This window comes from Acipenser ruthenus, chromosome 4 (genome assembly GCF_902713425.1).
Source record: "Acipenser ruthenus chromosome 4, fAciRut3.2 maternal haplotype, whole genome shotgun sequence".
Lineage (NCBI taxonomy): Eukaryota > Metazoa > Chordata > Actinopteri > Acipenseriformes > Acipenseridae > Acipenser > Acipenser ruthenus.
Genome location: NC_081192.1, coordinates 11,729,739 through 11,750,737, shown reverse-complemented (window position 1 = coordinate 11,750,737; position 20,999 = coordinate 11,729,739). Strand labels below are relative to the sequence as shown.

General features: G+C 34.1%; 1 protein-coding gene and 1 long non-coding RNA gene across 8 annotated transcripts in view; one reads left to right on the top strand and one right to left on the bottom strand.

Moving 5' to 3' along the window:
- Positions 1–20,789, bottom strand: part of LOC117399313 (uncharacterized) — a 38,454-nt gene extending 17,665 nt beyond the window's left edge. For 4 of the 7 annotated variants that reach the window (XR_009328395.1, XR_009328398.1, XR_009328397.1 and 1 more), the window contains exons 1-3: positions 13,592–14,735; positions 6,910–7,034; positions 419–1,714 (exon numbers count right to left, since the gene is read on the bottom strand). This is a non-coding gene — a long non-coding RNA (uncharacterized LOC117399313). Of the gene's footprint in view, positions 1–418; positions 1,715–5,318; positions 5,466–6,909; positions 7,035–13,591; positions 14,736–18,727; positions 18,946–19,087; positions 19,124–20,649 lie in introns of those variants that run through there. The other 3 variants (XR_009328393.1, XR_009328396.1, XR_009328394.1) reach the window with 3 other exon arrangements.
- On the top strand, positions 15,092–17,908 carry LOC117399312 (homeobox protein Dlx6a). The gene is made up of 3 exons (XM_034920597.2): positions 15,092–15,412; positions 16,169–16,362; positions 17,056–17,908. The coding sequence occupies exons 1-3, from the start codon at positions 15,103–15,105 to the stop codon at positions 17,302–17,304; spliced, it is 753 nt and encodes a 250-aa protein (XP_034776488.1). The 5' UTR covers positions 15,092–15,102; the 3' UTR covers positions 17,305–17,908.
- Positions 20,790–20,999: the final 210 nt, after the last annotated feature.

Sequence of the window (20,999 nt, the reverse complement as noted above, 5' to 3'; positions counted from 1 at the left end):
TTCTTTCTGTTTTCTACCTGTTAACCACTCCCTAATCTATGTGCATACATTTCCTTGAATCCCTACAGCGTTCAGTTTGAAAATTAATCTTTTATGCAGGACTTTGTCAAAAGCTTTCTGGAAATCTAAATAAACCATGTTGTATGCTTTGCAATTATCCATATGAATCAATCAATCAATAAATAAACATGTATTACTTTTCATGACGCACGTGCATCAACATATGAAACTAACTGAATAAGTAAAAGAAAAGAAATAGGTAAGTGTATGTTAATAAACTAAAATAATAAAGTAACAGACAAACTAACGTTAATAAACTGTCAAATTAAATATACACAGCAACCCTACACACATTAAAAAATGCAGCAGCAATATACAAGTCATGCACCTTATTTAACAGAATTGTGAAGTAACTCACCAGAACGGGAAACACCAAATTGTTAGTCGACTTGTGTCTGATTCAGGTTTTTTTCAAGAGTTTCCAACTTTTTGTAGCAAGAGAAACAGCGGTGCGTTTCGTTGTTTGTTTACATGCCATTTTGTAGTGATGAGGTGCACTTGTGGAAATCAGAAACAAAAACGAGTCAATGATATGACGGCGGTTCTGGAAAGATGAAATAAACCAATCAGTGTGCCTCTCGTGATGACAAGTCGCTTTTGAAAAGACTTAATAAACCAGTTTGATGATGATTAGTTATCAGGTTACAAAACAGTACTATACAAGTTGTGAACGAACTGCTATCTGTGTCAAGAATGTGTTCTTTTAAGAGAAGTTCCAGTTCCTTTAGGCAGAGCATTTACAATGGGAAAAATCAGTTTCACCACAAGGGTGTTCTCTTAGGCAAAGTGTTCTCTTAGGAGGTGTTCCTATACGCAGAGACTACTGTACTGTATTTATAAAGAAATAAAAAAATAGAAGGCCAGAGTTTCAGGTAATTTACTTTAGTCTTCAATCATCTCATATTTAAAAAGGAGAATGATCCCCATTAATGGTACAAGAATGAGAAACAAAGTGCTTAATGTCATTACTTCAATGATTGGTTTTAGTTTTGTATTACCAACAAGAGTTGTTATTTTTTTTTAAATGGGAGTTAATTAAAGACTTTTTGAAAAAGAAGAGCACAAAAAAGAGCACAAAAAGTGACACCAAATTTAAGATATTGCACCCCACAACTGCCAAATATCAGTTTGGTTCAAGGGGTATGGATGCCTATTTAGAAATATCAATCTAGAGATGTCATTTTACAGTTTGTTATTTAAGAAAATAGGATGGAATCAGCATTGTGGTTCATTGTTGGTTAACCTGCATTTGGTTTTGCTTTTTTGCAATGAAACAGCATGTGTGGTAGATGCAGTCAAATAGTTCTGGATACTTAAAAGGAAAGAATATTTATTGGATGGCGATAAAAGCCATACATAATACAGTAACATGCAATGCATTTCAAATCTTTACATATTCAGCTGAAAAGAGATTGAAATGAAAATCAGTTTAGCTGCCCACTGACACATACGTAAAAAAAGGGCAACCAATTTCAAAGTAATGCAGCTAAAAACAAAAGTGTAATTTGATCCATTGGGACAGATGTAGATCTGAAGCCATTCCTTAGAAAATTCAACATGATTGATCTTCTTGCGATGAAACACCTATTATTAGCAACAACTCTAATAGCACCAGGATGGCTCTGCAGACTTCTCTGACCATCTTCTGCTGCAGCTGTGGGAGAAAAAATGGTTAAAGCACTGAATCAATGGACTGAATTGAAGTGTATTACATGACCTTTGCGTCTATTGCTGCTTCAACAGCGACACTCTCTCCAACAGTTTATATATGTTTAATACCTTGGGATTTTTGTAGTTTGGTTTCTAGTTTACACCTTCTAAACCCAATTAAATATTTCCTTTAAATATTTGAGATGAAATAGCCTTTACTCTACAAATACATATTGCAATTTGTGGAACACACAAATAATTCAATTAAAAAATAAATAAGTTACATGCTTCTTTTAAGAAGATGTTTTTACTTTTTTTGGATGACATTTTTTAGAAGTTACCTGAGAGGTAATATAATAATTGTAGAAACTGTTGAGTCAGTTGTTAATATGATATTTAATTAAAATGAAATTATTTTGCTTTGGTGTCTGTTTGTTTGTGAAAGCCACTCTTTATTACAATTGTCTATATCAGGGCTTCTCAAACTCGGTCCTGGGGACCCCCTGTTTCTGCTGGTTTTCATTCCAACTGAGCTCTCAATTACTTTACCCTTAATTGAACTAATAATTAGCTTAATTAGACATTTTTTTCAACTATACCCTTAATTGAGCTAATAATTTGCTTAATTGGACATTTTTAATTGTTTTCAGCTCTTAAACAGTTGCAGAGTTCAAGTTACTTATCAAATGGTATAGCTGACTTGAAATCTGCAACTGTTCAAGAGCTGAAAACAAATAAGAAGGTCTAATTAAGCAAATTATCAGTTAAATTAAGGGTCTAGTTAAGTAACTGAGAGCTCGGTTGGAATGAAAACCAGCAGACACAGGGGGTCCCCAGGACTGAGTTTGAGAAGCCCTGGTCTATACCCTCAGATATGTTTAAGGAATTAAGGAATACCCACAGTTTGTTTTGGTTTTGGCTGTTTTGTGTATTCCTGAAACACCTTATTGCATTAACTTTAACAAGGATAGATAAAACAGTAGTATGTAGGGAAGATTGTCTTTTCTACAGAATACTGTAGTTACAGTGATTACACGGTCCATTTGGTCAAAATTGGTATTTTTAATGGTAAAAGAACCACTTATTCTGCACGCAATCTACCCCAAGGATTAGGCTCCAGTTAATCACCTGGTCAAGGAAACGCTGCTACCAAAGGAAAGATCCATGCAAAGAATTATTTTCACAGCAGTCACTATCTTCATAGTGATCTAATTTCTACTGTGATCACTTTTGTTACATTGTACACATCAAAGCTCATGGGGCTGTGGGTAATTACATGCCTTTCCTATATGCAATAACACTATACACAATATAAATATTATTGAGAAAAAAGGGTTATGCATTATTATGGCAATCTTTATGATACGTTAACCTTTTAATGTACAACCCAGGCGCTGCGTTTTGTAACAATGCACCATAATTATTTCATGCTAGTGTCTTGTTAAATTTCCATTCATACTACTACACCACCATTAAGTTACACAATCTTAGGAACACCACTGACATAATGCTTTTTATTTAAAGGCTACTTATATTATTTTATTTAGTTGTTTTCTCGATCACATTTTAAATGTCAACCACCTAATGTCTCTACAGGCACTACATGTTTATCATGCATCATACAAAATAGTGCCTAAATTAATTATTCATTGTTTTGTAAAACTGAACAGAATAGGCCTATAGGCACAGCGTAACATATACTGAATGCCATTATATTACGCATGTAGCCTATATTACTCTAAACCCAGTTTATAAATGGTTTACAAAATATAGATATAGCTAGTGTGTTAATGTGTTCGCCAAATTCAAAGACAGCAGAGACTGTGAGAAAGATCAGATTTTTGTTTTGAAGAAAACAGCTGCTATTTTACCAGTACGAGAAAAAAACAATTATTATTATTATTATTATTATTATTATTATTATTATTATAACAAATTCAATTTTGTTATGCTTGTGAACCTTATAGTTTTACACCACAGTGTGTATGTCGGATATTTCTGCATTTACTTAATTGTAAAAAGCTTTTTGGGAACCATTATATGCTATAGATCACAAACACTTTGCACTGTATCCTAATTCCACTATGAAACAATATGTAGCCTACACAAGTAAAAGAAGCACATCGCAAACAGAAATAACAATATGGTATAAGCTTTTAAACAGTCATTGTAATATAAAAACATAAGAACATAAGAAAGTTTACAAACAAGAGGAGGCCATTCGGCCCATCTTGCTTGTTTGGTTGTTAGTAGCTTATTGACCCCAGACTCTCATCAAGGAGCTTCTTGAAGGACCCCAGGGTGTCAGCTTCAACAACATTACTGGGGAGTTGGTTCCAGACTCTCACAAATCTCTGTAAAAAGCTGCCTCCTATTTTCTGTTCTGAATGCCCGTTTATCTAATCTCCATTTGTGACCCCTGGTCCTTGTTTCTTTTTTCAGGTCGAAAAAGTCCCTTAGGTCGACACTGTCAATACCTTTTAGAATTTTGAATGCTTGAATCAGATTGCTGCGTAGTCTTCTTTGTTCAAGACTGAATAGATGCAGTTCTTTAAGCCTGTCTGCATAGGACATGCCTTTTAAACGCAGAATAATTCTGGTCGCTCTTTCTAGGGCAGCAATATCCTTTTTGTAGTGAGGTTACCAGAACTGAACACAATATTCTAGATGAGGTCTTACTAATGCATTGTAAAGTTTTAACATTAATTCCCTTGATTTAAATTCAACATTTGTCACTATATATCCAAGCATCTTGTTGGATGAAGACATTTCTGAGTCAACCTAAACTCCTAGGTGTTATTCACAGATTCCTTCTTCAATTTCACTATCTCCCATATGATATTTATAATGCACATTTGTATTGCCTGTGCGCAATACTTTACACTTTTCTCTATTAAATGTAATTTGCTATGTGTCTGCCCAGTTCTGAATGATGTCTAAAACATTTTGAATGACCTTTGCTGCTACAACGGTGTTTGCCACACCTTCTATTTTTATGTCGTCTGCAAATTTAACAAGTTTGCTTACTATACCAGAATCTAAGTCATTAATGTAGATTAGGAATAGCAGAGGACCTAATACTGATCCCTGTGGTACTCCACTGGTTACCTCGCTCCATTTTAAGGGTTCTCCTCTAATCAGTACTTTCTGTTTTCTACATGATACCATTGTCCAAGAGAACAGCTAGTGGCACACTGTTAATGTTACCTACTGGTAAGTTAAGTCCTACAGAGAGAAGGTGGACTATTGATTATTTGTATTTTTCAATAAACATATGGGATCTGTACACAGAAAATGAGTATGTTTTATTAATCTTTTAAAATACAATAGACCATACTAAAATAGTCTTAGTGTCATAATATGTCATTTGATGAAATTGTGAACTGTAGGTTATGTTACAGGGGCTTTATGTACACTTTTCTGGTTTATATTTTAGGACTAGTCTATTGAGGTAATTTCAGAATAGCTAGGGGTCATGGAAGAGTTCCACAGTCCTCTTATTTCAAAGAGCTGACTACAATCCATGGCATTAGGAAACACAAAAAAAATGAAAAATGAAAAATGAAAAAAGGCGCATTATAAGAATGTGTTTAGTTCCCTTTGTTTACCGCTGGATTTTTCATTTTCCTAATTCTTTTGAATGGTCTTCAAACTGGAAAATGGAAATGTTGCTCTTGCCCTCTATTTCAGCAGCAGTGTCCTGGCAACAGAGCAATTTTCTATCATCAAGGATAAATGGCATCGAACAGCACATTCTGGCAAAAAAAAAAAAAGGTTTAGCCCAAGAAGCCCATGATTGCTGCCCTTCCTGTCTGTCATCTCTTTACAAAATCCTCTCCTAAAAACCTGAGCCGCATGCTGTCAGAGCTAATAATGTCTCAAAGCTAAGAAAAAGAAAAAAAATCTGTACACAATATTTTCATTTCTTCAACATGTTAGATGCAGCAAGCATTTACATTTTTACTACAGTAAATATCTTAGTTTGGTTCAGAAATTAAAACCACAGCCTATAATAAATGGTATATATACACACACACACACACAATGAAGCACGCATACACACACAAACATGCATCTTAAAATATCTATGTTTTCAAGATTGAACCATATGTCATGTGCCTACTGTCTGATTAAACCTGTCCAAACGGTATTAGATCGTTATCACCATCCTACAACCCCTTTTATCACATAGGACACGTTAACATTACCGTGTCCGGATCCCAGACACTTGTGACATACAATGATAATTGACAGTAACTACGAATACTACCACTACTACTACTACTATACTAATAATAATAATAATAATAATAATAATAATAATAATAATAATAATACCATATATCGTGAACATAATGCATTTTTGTTTAACGCGTATAATTAGACGTATATTGCTGTCATTATTTTTCCTAATGCCTACAATTACCATATTTATGTCTATTCTTTTGGAGTGACCAACAATGGAAAACAAAAGAGAAAGAAATGATGTGAGTACTCGTTTTACAAAAGGTAAAAATAAAACATCAATCCCGAACACCCCCTCCAAAGGCGCGTGGGAAGATAAACTCCCAGCATTGATGAGGCAAGAATATTCGATTCTGCACAGCTGTGAAGTCAACTGCTGCTCGTTTAAAAGAGGGTGAACCTGGCTAGAACAATTCCAATTATTATAAGTATAAAAATAGTAAGACTTCCAACATTTCCGTACATAGTTTACCTCAGGCGACTAAAATGCGTTGGGCTTTAACTGTTGTTCTTTTGATTGTTTTACTGTAAGATATGGATACGCTTTCATATGACACAAACTAGATCATTAGGTTAATCCTAGGATACACAATACGTAACCACAAAATAAAACATTTGAATGACAGAAACGTTTCCTATTAAAATTAGCTTTAAAAAAAATTGGTGCTATTATAGCCGTGGATACCTCATTGTTACATGCCGGGGTTTTTTTTGTTGTTGTTTAGCAGCATCAGCCATATATACCATTGCTTACACTGTATATTAAGGGTTACAGGTGTTTTTTTTTGTTTTTTGTTTTTTTACAGATTAATAATAATAATAATAATAATAATAATAATAATAATAATAATAATAATAATAATAATAATAATAATAATAATAATAATAAGGCGGTATATAATTGATTTTCTTAATCATACACGTTAATGTTTTATTAATTAAAAGGCACATTACCATCAACATGAAGCCTCTTGTTGCTCTTCCATTATGTTTCTTCAATGGTTGTTGTTCAGTGAGTTATCCAAGTAGCAGACATGAAACTCGTTTTCTACCACTGATTTGTGATCAATTTTGCATCTCTAAAAAAAAGCAAAGCAGCAGTTTAAAATGCGTCTTAACCTCCCCACGTCATTGCTAAAAACCTTTAGTCTTTGCAGTGTGGAGTAGTGGTAGGGCTCTGGACTCTTGACCAGAGGGTCGTGGGTTCAATCCCAGGTGGAGGACACTGCTGTACCCTTGAGCAAGGTACTTTACCTAGATTGCTCCAGTAAAAACCCAACTGTATAAATGGGTAATTGTATGTAAAAAAAAAAAAAAAAAAAAAAGTGATATCTGTATAATGTGTGATATCTTGTAAGTCGCTCTGGATAAGGGCGTCTGCTAAGAAATAAATATGCAGTATGTAAAGACGGTAAACAAAACAATGACAAAAAGAAGCAATGTCTATCTTCCAGATGCGTAACAAAAATGGCCAACACATCTCTTTACATAAATAATATACGTTGTCCAATCAATATATATTTTGGGACCACGAATGTTTACTGGAGTTAAAATAACAACTGAGAAGAAACTCGTTTATGGTTAGACCACCTTACCTAACCTATAGTATACCATTTTAACTTGGCTTTTAATGCCAATCCAAGCAGAAACATCAGAAATAAACATATTGCACGTTCACATGTCATTAAATTACACTATCAAGCAAACTAACAAATAAAATAAATACAGCGCATTTGTGTGCACAATTTGTCAACCCATGGTAGAGATAACCGCAAGGACAAAATTACAATCTAACAGTCATTAAAATAAAAACAGAATTGTAGATAATTATATTATTAAGTTGTATCACCATGGTTATGGTTTTTATTGTAGAGCTGGTTCGTTTCTATACATTGTTGTGAGATCGTAAGTTCAAATAGGCCTTTCGACCAGTTATCACCTGCTATTTCGATCAGTTATCAATATCATATTCCAGTCGAATCGTAGTTGGTGTCTTTCAATATGACAGGCATGCTAGCAAATTGTATCCCCAAGTCTGAAAATACATGACGCAACACAAGGAAAGGAATGTATTTTTAAATGGTCTTGGAAATCACATTTGCCTAATCATTAGTGTTATACGAGAAAGAACCCCCTTTACACAGGCATGCTCTACCCGGGTCGGAACATACCCGGGTCAGCACCCGGTGTCCTGCGGGTCGGCTACGCGATTTCACATTGCTTTTGATAAAGCAGGGTTGCTGGGTGACAGATGCAAGTAAACAGGTTATGTTAGGAGACAGACCGGACAGGAAAATCAGTAGTGACATCTGCCTAAACAGCAGCAAAAAGAACACATTACAGCAAAGCTATAGCTTACATATAGGCCTACTTGGAGGAACTACACATTAATAAGGTAATTTTATTTTTTTTAATTAACAACCGTGGAAGGTTTTCCTCAAAGAGGGATGAAAAGGACTGCAATTGCAAATAAAAGAAATGCTGCTAGCGGGTCATAACATGGGATCAAGCTTAAAAAAAAAAAAAGTCGACAGGTTACAGCAGCTTGACACCCACCCCTCCAAACAAAACAAAAAAAGTGGAGATGTGAATGCGAAAACACAGGCGGAGCCACCCTCACCCTGGTACACACTCTCCGCAAGACAGAGAGGGCCGTTGGAATATTAGGGACGTGTTACATATTCTCCCTTGATCAGAAATCATGTCAGACACTGCGCACATATCTTCCGTCGGTAGTCGGTCATTGTCTCAGCCTATGTCTTATATACACAGTATAAATTACAGCAGACATGTTTCTCAAAGTTCAATTAGGGAAATGACTGTGGTCCTCCTGTCCTATTTATAGGGCCTACGCCATGTAAATTGGTGTTGGTGGAATACGACCGAGTAGTTTGAGCAACGCTAGATAACAAGACAGGCTAAAAAACAAAGCATCTGAATCGGGGCCCTGATATGTTATTTGAAACAAAATAATTCATGTGCCAGTTTAAAAGAGATATGTGTTTTGTATTCTACGGCATTAATATAAGCTATTTAAGTTCTACGCGCTGAACCGTGATATCTCACAATAGAAGAACTCCACAGACTTGCACGCATTTTTGTTTTCAGTCGAAACTTTACAATTAACACTCATGCTGGGTGGCGCGTTTGGGTTAATACCCATGCAAGATTTTAATTACATCTAATATGTTTTTTTTTTTTTACTAATATAGACTACGCAAGAGACATAGGCTAGCTCTCTGCGGATCCTCTTTCTTCTGAATTGTGTAGGCCTATTAGGTTGACCCATGTTGCAATATTGAAAGCTGTGTGTGTGATCCATCGGCAGTCATATTTCTTGCACTTCCTTCACTATCGGGATGGGAAGCCATCGACGCCTGGTGGGTTTGAACTCCAGTAGCCCTAATAAGTTACTTTTCACTTTTAGACCGGACTGGCAGGCTTTCACGCTCAAACAACTCCCCAGTCCCAGATTCAAGGAGGTGGCGTGGCTTCCCATGCAACCCTGTAAATAATTGCAAAGAGAATAACCACAAACTGTCAGATTCTTGGAAGAAACATAGTAGTGAATGTGTTTTGCGTAATACTGTATGTCAAATTTCAAATGTATTTAACAGATGCCGGGAAAGCCTGTAATATAAATGGCCAAATGTATTATAAACAATTTAAAATGTGACAAAGTCATGGGATTCAACGATATATTAAATATTAGTGTGCGATACCCTAATATTAACGTTATAAACAAATATTTGATCATAACTTTCCTCCCGTCAAATTAAATTGACAATCATTGCTTTTTTAAAAACACATAAAAAACATGTTTCAAATAATTGGTTGTGTGTTAGCAATGCTATACACATATTAAAGCAAGGACTTCGTGCAAATGCAACGGTGAGATAAACCAATCCACATATAGTACATCGATAAAAAAAAATAAGCAAAGAGTATTTAAAACGAATAAAGAATCTATATATATATATATATATATATATATATATATATATATATATATATATATATATATATATATATATATATAACATTAGTTTTAAACTTATAAAGTTTATAAGTTGAAACTTATGAAACGGGTGTGCTGAATCTATACAAACGTCGGTATACACTGGTCCACACATTATATTTAGCCGTGTAATATTGTGAGGTTTGTGTGCATTCAAAGATCAGAGGGTAGTTTCCATTTTTTTTAAGTCTTACTCACGCTAAATAAGCCAGTCAAGGGACAGTCAGAGAGGCTTTCAAGAAAACCCCATATAGTTATGTTTAAAAAAAAAAAAAAAGAAAAAGTTGCCAGTGTATAGCCTAATTTATGACACTATATTACAGTTTTTTTTTACAAAGTATATTTTAAGTATGCAATTTTATATGAATTTTATGCAACATATTTTAGCATTTATATAATACACCGATGTGGTTTGTGTGTCTAAAATATATTGGAAAACAAATAAACTAAACACCAAAATGTGTTTAAAATAGTTTGCGTAAGAATAATATTTTTTGTTTGTTTTACTGTGTATGACGTTCTTGAAAAACAGACTTAAAAAGAACTATTATTTAATTATTTTTATTTTATTTTTATTTTCTACTGTATTCCCTTAGAGTACAACTATTTATTTATAAAACCATGCACCTCTATGTTTACTTCTATCGCCTCCCAATAAGAGCTGTTTTAAAGTATGGCTGTTTAAACTTCACAAACTACAAATTATTACGAGTATTGAATCGTTTATGTAATGTATATACTTTGGTTGCAAGATCGCCGAATGGAAAATGGAGGTTTATTTTGCTGTGCGCTGGAAAAGCAACATATTTCTGCTCACTGATATTTATGGAATTACGTTTAAATAATGCCTGACCTGTATTTGGGCATTTAAAATTTAAAAACATTGAAATTACTGCATGCTTAAATGTTGCCTACTTAATTTAAATACACGTACGCTTTATTGTATTAATAGATTTCTTCCACCTGGAGTCTGTTATCGCTCGTTTCGCCATCACTGCATTTGTGACATTTGTTTGATATTTCTCCTGCAGTTGACGTTTGATGAATTCCAGAGCATTTTTTATTTTCCATTACTTTTAATTAGTAGGCATATTAAACGTATATACAAGACAATTTGCTAAAGAGAACATAATTTAACCTAATCTGCAGAAATACTTTAGCTAAATGAAAACTAATGACTGGACACTAATAGCGTGTTCATTTACACATTGTCCTTTAATAATTCGTTTCCCCCCAAGAGATGTATCTTTCGCAAAGTTATTTTTTTTTTAAAAAACCCTGTATAATAAACACAAAGCACTTTTCTAAATGATAGCCTGCCTCTGTATCCGTAACATTACTGCAAGCACGCACCTGCCGTTCTAATTTTATATGCCAGCTTCCAGATACCTGCATGAAAGCCATGTTTAAACTTCTAAAAGTAAATCATGGTCCATTGGTTTTCTCGGGGGGGACACCGTACCATAAAATGCCTTTATTCTAACAATAGGTACCTTCTCATAGTTACTCTAAAGGGGGAGACGGGCAGTCATTAACTAGACGATAGCTATCTTCTGGCTATAGCAAACCCTACATTAAGAATACAAACCCTTGGGGTATGTAAAGACACAGCGTCCTTTGATTTACTTAGTTATATAACCCTATTGAAAGGTATGACTAGAAAAAAAAAACACTATAGCTTTCTAACGAGAAGGAGGAGGGGAAGGGGTACGGTACATTGCTCATTTTGCATCATTTATATATAATGATGAGCAAACTATAAACCGAATCTTGTTAATTAATTAAATTAAATAAATGTTAATTATCACAATAAAAAAGGTTCAGGTTGGTTGATTTAAAAATGTTTTCTATAATGAATGCTTAACCAAATGACAACCTACTTTGACAAAGAATATGTTAGAATCACATCTAAAGTATTACAGTATTAACGTATATGTCACTGGTAAAAACATGCAATGTTGTTTTCACTTCTATTGAAAAAGACTAACGTCGCTACAGGACGAGTCGCTTTCACTGCCCTCATGTTCACAAGCAATCAAACGACCTGGGGGCAGTTTCCCGATAACAGCAGTCAGCAGTACTTGGTGTTTGAAGATGATTCCTACGATTCATGATCTTCATGTGCGTTTCCCAAAACCCAACGTGAAACTTCAACTTAATTATCCTGAAGTGCATATATTGGTGTCTGATTCTCACTTCAGGGCGTAGGCACGTTTGAAACACGTATAAGTGGCCTAAACGACTGTTTGCTTTTGAAAACAAAAAGCCAAAAGAAAAAAAAAGTGTTTGAAGATGGTGGCAAAATAATCTTTAAAAATATATTTACAAAATATGGAATATAAATACAAGCAAATAAGGCGAATTTATCTGTCTAATTGAAAAACAGTGTTATAAATCAAACAAAAATCAACAGGCAGATATTGCTCAGGAAATGAACGCCTCAAATACTGGCTCTCCAAGAGAATGAAAAGACATCTGCAAAAAATGGCAGGATTTTTCTAGCGTGCGCGCGCGCGCGTGTGTGTGTGTGTGTGTGCAATAAAACATGTACATATGTTCTGCCCCTGCACCACTCACTCCCTCTTTCTTTTGCAGAGTTCCAGTCAAACCCCAGTGGTCCCATAACCAATGAAGCAGCCCCAGGACTCACCATTGCTGACAGTCAGTAAAGCATACAAGTACCGTCTACACAAAATAATTTGATTTACACACCCACAGTAAACAGTAAACAAAACGAATCATACTTGCAACACTAATCAATTAGTTTTTATTCATTCAATTGGAATGCACGTCGATTGCACAAAGTTAGATCCACAATGATTAAAGAAAAAAGTAGTATAATATATTGTTTTTAAAACGTAAATACCTCCACGAACATTTCACCATCACCTCAGACCACTAGTGAACTCAAATTCATGAGCTGCTGGAGTTACGTTGCTGTCGGGAAACACTGTAGTTTCAAAACGTTGATCTTACAATGGTCTTATGGTTTGGTTGGCATAGCTTTTGGGAAACGGCACCCATTCAGCTGTTTAAAGCAAACAAACAAGTACATAAAACTATTAATAAAATAATAGTGCTGCCAATGATTGCTCAATCAGGCGAGTATTAAAATAAAAACAAACTACAAAAGCTTTTTCTGTCAGGTTCATTCGGTGTCGATAAGTACAAGTGGATCTGGTTTCTCTCTCGCGTGTTAAAGCAGGAGAGCATGCCTGACTCTCTAAACTCTATTCAGAGTTAGTGAACCGACTCAACAGGCTGGCCAGAAATCTTAACAAATCATCTCGTTTGATATTTTTTCCACACAAGAACGACAGTCCAAAGTTTAGTCAACAATACACAGACCGGCAATGCATGCTATCGTCTCGACTGCATATTTATTGCAAAAGGTGTTATTTTTATACAGGACTTGAAGAAAAAACACGACGTTAAAGGTCAGCCTTACATGTAAGTATTGTGTTTGTTATTTATTTTAATATAGGCAAATAAAAAAATGAAATAGACTATATATATATATATATATATATATATATATATATATATATATATATATATATATATATATATATATATATATATATACTGTATCATAATCAGAAATCCTTATAGACCTACCTTATTCGGTAGTCTCCCAAACAGATCCAAATGATATCCTATTTTCTCCCTTTTGCTTGGGAGATAAAAGAAAAAAAGAAAATGTTTTCAAAATTAAGACTTAACGCTTTTTTGTTGTTACAGTTTCAATGCTTTCGCTTTAGTCCGTCTTGGGAAATGGTTGTCCTGGCTAGCTGTGCAGTTTTAAATCCCTCAGTAAATAATAACCCTAATAATAATAGCAAGGTATGAAGTTCTTGTAGAAGGGGAGAAAATTGAAACTAAACGCTGCATTTAAACAACCATTTTTGATAAGAGGATAATTGAAGCGACACTAGTGTATAATTAGAGGATAATTTATGCTTTATCCAATGTATTCCACCTCCCAAAATAAACTCAGTCCATAATCGTTACAGGCGAATTGTTCTGAATTTTATAGCAGCAATTTGAATAAAATGCGGCAGTTAATCAGGGAGATTTGTCTATCCCTGATTGCAACCATTACCTCTTCCCACCATTTAAAAATAAATGAAAACGGCATTATTTTTTTAAAATAATTGTGTTGACAATAAAATAAAATCCTCTGAAATATGAATTCAGAGACTATTAAAGGGCGAAGGTACTTTGGATTGATCGTTTATATTGTGATCAATATTTGCCAAATCGCTAACCGCACATGTAATTTGCATATATTCGCTTCTGCTTTCAATAGGGAAAAATGCTGACAGTTCTTCAAAGATCCACTCTGGTGACACGTGTTAGGTTCATTTAGACTTTCACATATGTTGCATGAATTAGCACTTCATGAAGCTTTCTAATTTCTTTAAGTCTGAATGTTATGACATGCAGATGTACTAAACGTTTCTTGCAGATATTGATGAGTCATTTGTTCAGAGGCTAATATATTCTGTATCTGAATGTGGTCCGTTTGTAGGCTATTGTACGGCATTCCTTTTAAAACAATATTGTTGCACAGTCGCGATGCATTATTAAAAAACAGAATCACGTATTTGCAGCAAGAAAATAAATATAATGGTATAATCAAATTCTCCAACTATGCGGCACTCATTATGTCACAATATTTTATCTATAACATTTTTATCCTCTATGGTTTAATACAATAATGTATGTATTTATTTATTTTTTCTTTAAATCTAGCTTTAGGTAGCCTACGATGGGAGCTGGTTAGGTTAACACACTGTGGAGTCTCCGGTAGAAGCTTAGTGTTGATGACGTCGGGGTTGAATGACCAATCGGAAGGCGCTGCCCTTTGGAGACAAACCATTCGACTTGTTGCGTCTGCATCAAGTCTGAACGCAGACGCTCAATTTTAACAGAATCCACCTTAAAATCTCTGCCTTAACTCCAGCTTATCTTCTGCCAAAACAAGTTGGAATTTTAGAAGCAAAATATCCATTGATTTTTGGAATTAAAAATGCCATAGCATCTCTTCTCTGCAAAAGAAAGGAAGAAAATTAGAGAAGCTATTTGGAATAGAGTGACGGTAAGTGCTCTCGAAGCTGAAACATTTGATGATGACCATGACTACGATGGCTGACGGTCTGGAAGCCCAGGACTCGTCCAAGTCTGCTTTCATGGAGTTTGGTCAGCAGTCCCACTCACAGCAGAGCTCCCCGTCCATGGCAGCCAGCCACTACCCGCTTCACTGCCTGCACTCTGGGTCTCATTCTCACCACCAGCACGATAGCTCCCCGTATTCTGGTACGAATTCTTACAACAGATCGCTACCTTACCCCTACGTGAGTCATTCCCACCACAGCCCCTACCTGCCGTCTTACCACAACAACAGTACTGCCAGCCAGACACGGTTAGACGACACAGGTAAGATCAAATGTATTTGCATTGCTTCGCTTTTTCACTTCTCTTTAAAACGCAAAAAATCCACAATCGGCTGATGTTTAAAAATGTAGTTCTTTCTTTTTTTTTTTTAACATTTCAGTTGCCTGAATAATCTGTTTTTAGTTAATAACGTATGCTCTTGTATTGTGTTCCGTTTTAAACATATCAGCATTATGTATTCCCACTTTGAAATGTCCTGTTGTAACATGTTAAATGACCGTGTCTTAATATATATATATATATATATATATATATATATATATATATATATATATATATATATATATATATATATATATGTAATTAGCATTTAATTGACCTGCTTAGAGTTGTCATTGCAGAGGATTTTGCAAAAATGGCAATGCAATCGTGATACAATTAAATTCACGTTAACTTTGAATAGAGCTAATATTACACTTCTGGTTTATTGTGTAATTCACTTACTTAAGACTAATTAGTAATCCCTAAATTATGGGATTGGCATCACAAACGTCAACGTCTTTGAGTGCTTTCCCATAGATACATTGTTTTTACATTGAGTTATGACTTTAGTAGTATTGTTTAAAAAAGAAAAACAAAAGAAAAACACAAATCTACTAATTAATAATAATAATAATCATAATAATAATAATAATAATAATAATCATAATAATAATAATAATAATAATAATAATAATAATAATAATAATAATAATAATAATAATAATAATAATCATATTTTCCACTTTTACTGTGTAGAACAGCAGAAAACGACAGTGATTGAAAATGGAGAAATTCGTTTTAACGGAAAGGGAAAGAAGATCCGAAAGCCGAGAACGATTTATTCGAGTCTTCAGCTTCAGGCTTTAAATCATCGCTTTCAACAAACCCAGTACCTGGCCTTGCCTGAAAGAGCGGAGCTAGCAGCTTCTCTTGGACTGACCCAGACACAGGTAAAGACACACACCTATTAATCTAATAATAATAATAATAATAATAATAATAATAATAATAATAATTAGTAGTAGTAGTAGTAGTAGTAGTAGTAGTAGTAGTAGTAGTAGTAGTAGTAGTAGTAGTAATACCGGCATTTTAGCCTATTGTTATGGTGATATTTTTATTACATTAGTTTGCTATACAATGTATCTTATGCAAACTCCAATGTCAAAGTCATAGAATTCAAATGTAACAGGCAAAGTACTGACACGTTATATTGGTGATATATTTGGACTGTGTATTTGTTTTTTAGAAAAAGTGTCCACAGATATATTGATATGGATATTTGATAAATATAATTGATATAAAGTGATATATGCATTACGAATATGTGTAAGTTATATTTACCAAATTACAGTAGACTATAATCGCTATGATGCAAACATAACTGTGTGCAATATAAGAGAATGCATGAGTATATATATCTATATACATATCTATACATATCTATATAGAATGCATGAGTATATATATATATATATACATATCTATATATATATCTATATACATATCTATATAGAATGCATGAGTATATATATATATATATATATATATATATATATATATATATATATATATATATATATATACATACATATCTATATACATATCTATATAATCAGAATGTGCTTAATGTGTTCTAATTGCAGGTGAAGATATGGTTCCAAAATAAACGATCAAAATTTAAGAAGTTGCTGAAACAGGGTATTAATCCACATGACAGCGACCCTTTGCCAGGATCAATTGCCCTTTCACCCAGGTCACCTACCATCCCGCCTATCTGGGACGTTTCTGCTACCACTAAAGGAGTCAACATGCCCCCTAACAGCTACATGCCCGGCTATTCTCACTGGTACTCTTCGCAACACCAAGATACAATGCAGAGACAAATGATGTGATGTCTTTTGGATTAGTAACTATAAAACGCGTTTGATTTCGGACAATAACCCTTTCATATAGGAGAAATTAAATGTACAATACTTGGTTAAAATGATATAAGACCCATAAACCAAAACATCTGAAGTACATTAATTTCTGACATCTTTAACATAAGCAAGTCACATTGTGCCGCAACCTATACATTTGAACGGGTTAGGTGGAGCACCTGTACGGTATTTCAATGGCAACTCCACATCTTCTGTTTGAGACCATAGTAAATCCAAATGGATCCCCATTTGAGAAATGGGACTTCTTGTTTATCAGTGTGAACTTAACCCCAAGTTTTCTCTGAATGCCAAATAGACTAACAGACTTTGCTACAATTGTATGTCTGAATGACAAGAACAATTAAAAGAAGATTGAGCCTGTCACGTGAAGACACGATAATAAAGATCCTGAAAATCAGCAGGAACATAAACTTGAAAGTGTATTCTTCGGAGATGAGCATGGATGGATTAGGTATACAACACGGAAGCATTTTACAAACAATTTGTATGTATATATTGTTGAATTTTAGTTGTACATAATTTTTATGTTTTATGTCATCTTTCATATATGGAGTAAAAAGAAAATCACAAAACGCCCAGGTGTCTTGTATTTTGGTATTAATTTACGATGCACTGTAAAATGTTATTTCATTTCTTTCTTTTTAATTTTGAGAACATTGTTGCGTTAGGAATAATGGGCCCTACTCTTGAACCTTTGCATTATTTTAAATAAATATTGTACGTTTATTTATTTATTTTTAACTTAAAAGGTTACCGAACAAAAAGTGGTGGTTGGTTAATCCCTACCCTAGGGTTATAAAAGTTAAGGACTTGTTATCAGCGTGTATAGGTTCTCAGTTACCAGTAGGCCTAACTTAAAAATAAATAAATAACTGTCGCCTGGTTTCACAGAATTAGATTAATAGGATAAGGAAAGTAATGGGGGTCTGTGAAACCAGCCATATAACTGATTCGCCTTTATCGCTATTCTAAAAAATATAATAGCCTACTTGATAGACTAAATTTTATTAAAACGCATGCCGACCTAATGTTTAAAATATAGCTTACTATATAATACAATAAAATACAATACAATAAAAATACAATACAATAAAATAATATATTCTGCTTATATAACCATTATCGCGTTGTCACTCTGAAATGGACTGAATCGTGTTTCTGTGGTTGTGATTACAGGAAAATGTATCAAATTTTGAGAAGAGATGAGATTATTCACACGTACAGTTTGGGACCGAGAGTCCGAAAAGTGCAAAGTCGATGTTATTTATGATCTGTTATGAAGGCGTGCACAACAAAGATTCCTAATGCCACTGGCTCGACGACCATTTAAAGAATGACAATCGAACTAATTAGGGACAAAAGAAAGATTACTTACCCAACCTGTCTGATGTTCTCCTATCTATACTAATCTCGTGCTCGGTCTTTGCTGCTCCATGGCCAGTCAATCTTGTCATTTTCTAGCACACTCGTTGCAGTACAGTATTGACAAAATGTTTTTCTTTTCTCTTGTTCTCCCTTTCACTGTGAAATACTGAATGCCAGACTCCACAGGATCAATTCCGAACAAAGCATCCAGCTGCAGCCCTGTCCAATCTGAAGCAGATATTTGGGACAATTTATGTTTTTTATCCACAAGAAGGTTTTTTTCCCCCGTTCTCTTAAATGCAGGCATAATTAGGGTAATTTTTGATGTAGCCCCGCTGATTACAGCGTTTTTACCGTCAAAGATAATTACCTGTAATTTTCTTCCACTTTTTATACTAAAAGCCATCTTTATTTGGATCCGAGGTAGCAAAGACGAAACAAAAGAGAAAAAGTATTCTGTTATTCATACACAAATTGCAGAGACAAAGGTCCTACAATTGTAAAGGAAATTATCTGAAATTACAATGCTGAAAGGGAAAATTGGAATAGCCTTGATAAATGGCAGCTGCCAGCGAATTTCAACGTATTAACATTTTATTTATTAAATAGCATTTTTAAAATGATACACAAAAAAGATGCATTGTGGATTTAACATGATCTTGGTACATTCGATCACGAGGGCTACAGCCAATGTCTGGATTTTATTCTTTCAATTTAGTTTTGACACATTAAGGCATTTTTTTTTCATAATATTTGAACTGTTATATTAGGCACACGGAACAATTAATATGTGTTCTAAAGAATATACAGCCTATACTGTCTTACTTCTTATACTTCTGTGTTTTTAATTTACTTAAACCTACTCGTTGTGCAAATCACTCGATGATATTTAAGGAATACATATACGTTTATTGCATCATTTATGTATTAATAAAAATAAGTCTTGTTAGATAGATAGATAGATAGATAGATAGATAGATAGATAGATAGATAGATAGATAGATAGATATGGCATCCTTATTGCTAAAGCTGTCACACGAACTTGTCAGTAGAAGGTCTGTTTACCGCTGAGGGTGTACAATGCTTTGTGTGACACCAAAAAAGAAAGGCTTTGAAGTAAGAGCGTCATCTATAGGCAAATAACTCAACAGTATTCTATGGTCAGTCGTCTTTGATACATAATGTAACACACACACAAACACACACACACACGAGCACACACACACACACACACACGCACACACACACACGCGCAAACACACAGACACACACACACGCGCACACACACCTGTATATATTGGTAAAGCTGCACTATTGATTAATTTATCTACACTTTCATTTCGAAATGGAAAAATAATTCGATTTACAAATATTGAAAGTAAATTCAGTAATTGAAGTTAACACAAATTGTAGTTTGTGTTTATGGCAAAATATTCTACATTTAATCAAAACAAATGTATAGAATTAGAATGTATTCCACATAAAACCCTACCTCAAAACCCTATCTCACGACATTTATATTGGAAAATATAAAATATGCAACCTTACTTTGCACAGATAATGACTCGTTCTTTAGAAAACAAATCAGGTTTCATACAGAAAAAGATTTGTGTTTCACAATTCCTCATATGAAAGATTAATTCTTGTCCATGTATACTTTAAAATACTTATCGACTCTAAATTCACATTTCTCTACTGTAGCTGTCTAATCCAACGCCCCTATTTGCACCTACAGACCTATAATGTATAAAAAAGAAAAGAACGAATATTGTGAGTTTACTAACTAAGGCTGCTCTCAGTTTATTGACTGGTGTGAGAAAAATGTTCACATATATTAACACTCAGTACAACATTCCAATATCATGTAGTAAAAAATACAGCAATAAAAATTGAAACACAATAGAATAAAATGCAAGAATATTTTAAACTTACCATATTTCCTTTAGGAGTCTTTTAAAGTATATGTATATTATTATACCGATGGCTGAGAAATGTAAACAGAAGCAGAGAGGAATATTTTTTGCTGCGACTCAGGGCAAATCTATCTTTCTCTGTACTCCTGGCCGAGTGAGCACATCCAGGTGTGAAACTATTTGCACACCCCAGCACCTCTTATACTGCCAGCAAAATTAGCGGTTATTACTGTCACTGTTTAGTAATGGTGAGCTTCATATATATATATATATATATATATATATATATATATATATATATATATATATATATATATATATATATATATATATATATATATATATATTCTGTAATCAAGACCTGTCGCA

Bases quoted from the DNA above. Each gene is read 5' to 3' on its own strand.
- LOC117399312 (XM_034920597.2), top strand. From the start codon at position 15,103: ATGATGACCATGACTACGATGGCTGACGGTCTGGAAGCCCAGGACTCG. The intron at 15,413-16,168 runs GTAAGATCAAAT...TTTACTGTGTAG, and splicing joins GACACGGTTAGACGACACAG to AACAGCAGAAAACGACAGTG. The intron at 16,363-17,055 runs GTAAAGACACAC...TTCTAATTGCAG, and splicing joins TTGGACTGACCCAGACACAG to GTGAAGATATGGTTCCAAAA.